Source organism: Heterocephalus glaber, unplaced genomic scaffold, assembly GCF_053883595.1.
Source record: "Heterocephalus glaber isolate CG9 unplaced genomic scaffold, H.glaber_assembly_v1.0 deba00001428, whole genome shotgun sequence".
NCBI lineage: Eukaryota > Metazoa > Chordata > Mammalia > Rodentia > Bathyergidae > Heterocephalus > Heterocephalus glaber.
Genome location: NW_028258293.1, coordinates 2,838,461 through 2,844,460, shown reverse-complemented (window position 1 = coordinate 2,844,460; position 6,000 = coordinate 2,838,461). Strand labels below are relative to the sequence as shown.

At 48.6% G+C, this 6,000-nt stretch overlaps 1 protein-coding gene across 10 annotated transcripts in view; it reads right to left on the bottom strand.

Annotated features, from left to right (window-relative positions):
- Positions 1–239: 239 nt before the first annotated feature.
- Positions 240–6,000, bottom strand: part of Mpped2 (metallophosphoesterase domain containing 2) — a 149,255-nt gene continuing 143,494 nt past the window's right edge. For all 10 annotated transcript variants that reach the window (XM_087211500.1, XM_087211501.1, XM_087211502.1 and 7 more), the window contains 2 exons: positions 4,062–4,175; positions 240–1,608 (listed from right to left, as the gene is read on the bottom strand). In XM_087211500.1, the coding sequence (XP_087067626.1) occupies positions 1,490–1,608; positions 4,062–4,175 (233 nt within the window). In that variant the 3' untranslated portion in view covers positions 240–1,489. The remainder of the gene's footprint in view (positions 1,609–4,061; positions 4,176–6,000) is intronic.

Below are 6,000 nucleotides of genomic sequence, written 5' to 3'. Positions count from 1 at the left end.
CTCTGAAATAACTTTGGGTGACAGCGTGAAGGACAGGAAGGACACTCACGTGGAGTGCCTGAGCCATCCACCTGCTGTTTGCCAATGGTGGGTAAAGAAGTTTACTGCAAATTTTTTTAACAAGTGACTCACTCTGATTCTCCCAAAAGGGATTAGCAATGTCACATAGGAATAGATCCCCTCCCTTCCCCAGAGCAAAGCACCATCCTGCAGCCAGCCAGCCTTCCAAACAGCACAGATTTAAAAATCTTGCAATTTTATTTGCATATAAAGGCCGCTAGATATAGAATATCACAATAAATTTAAAGAAACAACTGGTTTCCTAAATTTCAAGATAACATAAAATGGAATAAAGCCCAAACAGCATTTACAATGGGAAAACAGAAATGACTATTAGCGACAATAATTTGTGCTAGCGAAGATTGCATCGACACACAGTGCAAAATGGGAGGGGACAGGAAGTAAGAAGACAATCTGGGGCATTTAAATAGAAAGGACAACTAAGCCTTATTTCCGTTACCTTCCATTGCATCCATTTACGTCTATACACGCTTGTCACTGTACCTAGATTTAACTCAAGCTCTTTCAGACCTTGAGCTCGGAGGAAACATAGCAGTTCTCCGGGACTTCGATGCACTTCTATACCGCACCCTCCCGTACTGCTCTTGGCAATATTAAACTCCTAACTTAATCATAATACACAAAAAATACTTATATATATATATATACAACCATGTTGAACAGGAGTCTGCACGCTCATTTTTTCAAAAACTGCATGAAACACTTGCTCTTGACAGATTCTGTTTCCATATTTTTAAAGCTAAAATAATTTAAAAGCAACAAACAGACAAGGAGTCCTTGTGTGACCACAGTGAGAAGCTCAGGGGCCCCCCAGTCCTGCAGACAGGGCTGGAGTCTCGGCCTGGGGCGACAGTCTTGGCCAGAGCCACGGTGTGGGGAGGCTTCCTGCGCCTACTCTGCTGTGAAGGTCGCTCTCAACCGGACCAGAACTGCAAAAGGAAGCATTACCAGCAAAACAACAACGACAACAACAACACATTAAAAAACAAAATACTTCAAACAATACTCTAAAGTTGTGCAAATCTGTGTGGTTTTAAAAACACTGTCTGCCTGTTCCTTTTTTTTCCTTTTTCTTCCAGCTTAAAGCATATTAAAATAAGACTTTTGTCACCCTTTAAAAGAAAGCTTGGCTGTCCTTTGGCGAACACTAACAATTTACAATGGCATGGCCTTTGAGAAAACAAGTCATCTTACAAATTTACAATGCTCCTCTGGTTTCAAACGGAGGTCCCATTAAAAAGAGAAAAAGGAGAAAGAAGCACAACCTCTAGCATCTTTTTGTTTGTTCCAACAACTTACAAAAAGAAATCACAGGATTTGGAAATAAACAAGTAAGAGAATGAAGTTTGTAAGGAGAAGAACGGCAATTTGTGGACCTTCCCGCACATTCGTCCTGGGTATCGGAGGTTCAGGAGCCCTGTGGGTTGGGAAGGTCGAAGATGATCGGAGGGTTGGTCGGCTGGAAGCTGACCGTACACGTGGAGGCGTTGATGTAGGTCGTGTAGCCGTCGGTCATGATGCCATAACCTGTGAGGAGACAGTGTCACGTTGCGGTGACAGAGAGCTGACAGCAGAGGGCGGTGGGGGTGGTCGGGAGGGGAAGCCCACGGGTCCTCCCACCCAGACACAAGCACTGTCACACAACTTGACTCTCTTTTCTTTAATGGTGCGAATTCTCCACTCCAACAGCGATTCTCTTTTCTTATTTAAACCTAAACTCATCAGGGAAAGGCGGGGATTTCTCTACTGGGGAGAGTAAAGGAACATTTTCCCTCTCTTCCTTCTACCGCATCTTCATTTCAAATCCCTGTATTCACTGTTGAGGGACTGGAAGAGCAGCTGCTCAGGGACAAACACAACTGGACCTAGGCAAAACCGCAGAGGCACTGGCGGGAGCTGGGAGAAGGCAGGAGCTCAGCCTCCCGGTTGAGGAAGTTCGCTCCAAACAGTCTCGGAAAAGTGAACCGGACCTGAACGGAGGAGACCCAATGGCGAGGCTTTCCTGCTGAGCTGCATTTCATCCTAAAGCACAGACCACGGACTGTGTGCGAGTTGTGTAACATCAGAGCAGGACGGATTCCTGAGCTTGCCCGGGGCCGGGCCATGCAGAAGCAGCTCAGCCCGCGCGTTGGTGCGGACGCTAGAGACCCAGTGGAAGGACTTTGTGCCCCTTTTGCAATTCTTAATGTGCTGGAATGTTTAGGGCTCTGGGAAACCTGCACCTTTCCCTGGCAACCTGTCTTTGCTGTTCAGCCTTTGTGTCTCAGTTTTAGTCTCCATCAGCATCAGTCTCTTATGCCTCATAAAAATACAGCCACGAAGAAATAAAATTACCAGGACTTACAGAAATCACTGATAAGGTTCTGTTTTTCCATTTGCTAAAGTTTCTCCAAGTAAAGCCTGTGGAGAGCTTAATGAGGGTCAACAGAAAAGTCTAAGAAATGAAAAGAGGCATTTAAAATGTACACTGTTTAGTTCCAGGGTCATAAAGTCTTGCTATCTCTCTCCATCAAAAGGCTGGTATTTGCCCTCTTGCTGCCCTCTTCAGCTGTCTTAAGTGAATGAAAGCAAGACAAGTTTATTTGAATACGATCTCCTCCCTTTTAAGCAAGTTTATTATTTTGGTGCTTCAGTGGAATTTTCCAATCGTCTGGCTAGTTGAAAGCTAATTAATGATTTAATTTTTTTAAAGGTGAAATGCAATCTCTGAGGAGGGCTGCAGGAATTCAAACCACTGTTCAAGATAACGGCTCCCCAGAAACCCTGTTTCTATGTGAGGTCTCCTGTCTGCAGCCCTGCCTCCCACTTCTTACCACCCTGTGCCAGGCTAGAGAAGCCCCTTCCCTCCCAGGCACACGGCTGGAGCCAGGACCGGGCACTGCTTCCCTGCCACACGCTGCTGCCTGCTCTTGGGGCAAGCAGACTCTCCTCTGGCCTCGGTGGGTAGATTTTCAGTATGTTCTTTAGTACCCATCTGCCCAGGACGCCTCTGGACTCTTGGGCTCTGAGAAGCAAACTGTGCTTCGGCTTCATCATGCACACAGCCTCTCACACCTCAACCTCAACCTGACTGCAGATTCACAGCCAGCCCAGAAGCAGCTGTAAGCAGAGAGGGGGCAGAATGGCGCTGCCCACGTGAAGGCACCCACTGCCCACAGAGGTTTAGCTAGCAGAGTCTGGCAGGATTGGAAACCCAAGGGTCAATGAAAGGGCTCTGTGTCTGCCTGCACAAAGGCCCGGACACCTCTGGTTTGAAAAGGTAGAGACAAAACCCCTAGCTCTGAAGCTTCCTGTGACCTTGACTCAGTTTACCTTGAATGGCAGAGAACAGTAACGGAAGCAGTTCTCATTTAAAGGAGATTTAATTGTTCTGTTTAACCTCATTGTGAGCTTGTGCTGATGGTTTCTGAGAAGTGTGCCGTGGCTTTCTTGAGGCTGTAAGAAAACGTCTACCTGCCAATGCCCTTCCGCATCTGCTAATCTACTGCACATCTCGGACTGCGGGCAGGTCCAGAGATATTTTTTGGAGAACATTTTTGTGTGCTCCATATGGAACAATATTTATAGGTAGGAAGGGCCTGGGGTGGGTTAAAATAGCTCCTAATATCCGGGGTATTTCTTTTAGCTCTGTCAAAGAGAACATCTGCCCTTATGTACCCCAGTGTTGCCCTGTACCAGCAATTAACACCTATTTTTCATTAGAGCCTGAGATTCCAGTGCTAGGTTGGGGGAGTCTTGGGTTGGTGGGAAGGTCGGCTGGGTGTGCTTCCTGCTCTGCATTCTGATTAAAAGAGAGCACCATACAATATCAGCTCTGCATGCAGATCTTTCTCCTAAGATTTCATCTCATGAAAGAGTTCTAATTCTACCAAGTCTGAGCATGAGTGGGCTAGCCGATCCCAATCTAGCTAAGTGTCCCCTGTGGAAGGGGACTGCGGACCAGGACAGGCACACCCCAAGTCCCCTTCTTCTGTCCTTACCTTCATGAATCCCACCGAACACGTGGAGCTTGGGCCGGACCCGCCTCTGCACAGTGTTGAGGAGCTCCACGCAGCCCACCCTCTGCAGCTCCTTGGGCACCCAGTCTCGAAAACCTAAGGGCAGAGTGCAATCAGTAATCACAATTCTCCTCCTGCAGGCAAGGTTTCATGGGGACTTTCAGGAAGCCGTAACACACGGAAGGTTTATTACGCTATCCGGGACCCTAGCCTCTCCATTAAAGTGCACAATGGCTTTTAAGAAACTTTACACTTGTCACTTTGTCTTCTTTAGATCGCTGAATTTTTTTTCTGGTTTTCATTTTTTTTCCTTCCAGTTAATTAACATTTTTTTCTGTAAGGAATTTGATTTATTCAGCCACAGGTTTCAAATCTTCTCCGTGGACTCAATGACATCTACAGTATTCCCGACAGCCCTGTAATAACTCCCATTCCCTCCGTTCACGTATTCCCTGCATTACACGTTTCTTGCACTTCTTACAGCAGCTTCCTTGAAGGTGGCTCACAGGAGGGCTGGGAGGGCTCCGAAACCTGGCCGCAGCGCTCTGCTCTCTGACCTCGGCCGGCAAGGCCCCAGGCCCCCGAAGGCCAAGGCTCTCTCTCGGCATCGAGCTGCTCCCCAGTCCCCTCTAGCAATAGGCAACAAACGATATGACCCCGTGGTGGCATCCAGCAAGCTGGGCTAATTGACTACTTTTAAAGTAAAAGCCACTTAGTATTACGCTTAATGCAGAAAATCCATAAAACCTGACATCCATTATAGCCAGAGTCAGCTCTCTGGATGAGGGTGGGCTGCAGTGAAATCCATCCTGGGAGGCAGGAGGGGGAAGGCAGCACCTCAGCACCTGTGGGCATCTGCTCCACACTGCCCCGCCGTTAGGGTAGCCCCGCTACCGAAAACGACCACGGCGAAGGGCACGGCTTTCCGCTTTGTCTGCCAGCCGCAGACAAGAGTATTTAGTGTTTGTGTAAGGACAGCAGCTGAGGTCCGAGGAGTGACCAGAGAGGCAAAGCAAGGTCCTGGCTAAACTTCAATCAGAGTTCCAGCCCTTCTTATCGGGGGGTCCCGAATCCACAGCAACTGGCGTATTAGCTTGTGGTGTGTTTTCCTGAAGGAGGGAGACCATGCCAGCCACTTCCTATTCAAGCACCAGAAGGCACCCATTTTGCTTGAACCCTAATGGTGAGGTCCCCTAGCACTGTGGCTTCCTGCAGAGTGGGAGGAACCCAAGGCCAGCCTGCTCCGCCCTGGGGGAGCATTCTCACAAGAGGCCCCATCAGAAGGCTCTGAGGTTCGCCTTCCCATGGAAACTCTGGCTGAGGTTTCCTTTGGATCTCACTCTGTGACACACACAGTGTGGCTCCCTCCACGGCTTCTACAAGGACAAGGCCGCGAGCCTTCCCGGCGAGGGTGAGAGCTGCATGTCTTCACTCTCCAGAGCCAGGCTCTTCCTGCTGCCTGCTTCTGTACCAACATGAACGCCCTGGCAGCATTTGCCAGTTTACTGTCTTCTTCAAAGTTATTCCAAACAACAGCCCAGTCATGGAAATGTGTCTATGCCGAAGGTATCGACGTCCTTTACGAGAGACACGGGAAACCACGCAGGTGTTCAACAAGAGTATTCAGCTAGCGATTTCAGGATCTAGTGAGTCTCCGTGGTGGTGAAACAGGGAAATCAATTACGATTTGATACAGGTCCCTCCCTGTCAAGCAGACCTGGAGTGGGTGGTGTGTGGGTCAGGAACATAACCACGAGGGCAGTGATTCTGTTTGTAGCGTCTCTGTCTCACTGGCTCCTCTTCCCTGGCTTCCCCATCATCTACACGTGAGCTGTGGCCTCCACCCTGTTCCTCCCTCTGCTGTTTCTTGGCCAAACATGCGAGTTTCCTTCTAGGGAAAGGAGAAAATGCCTGCAGAGGT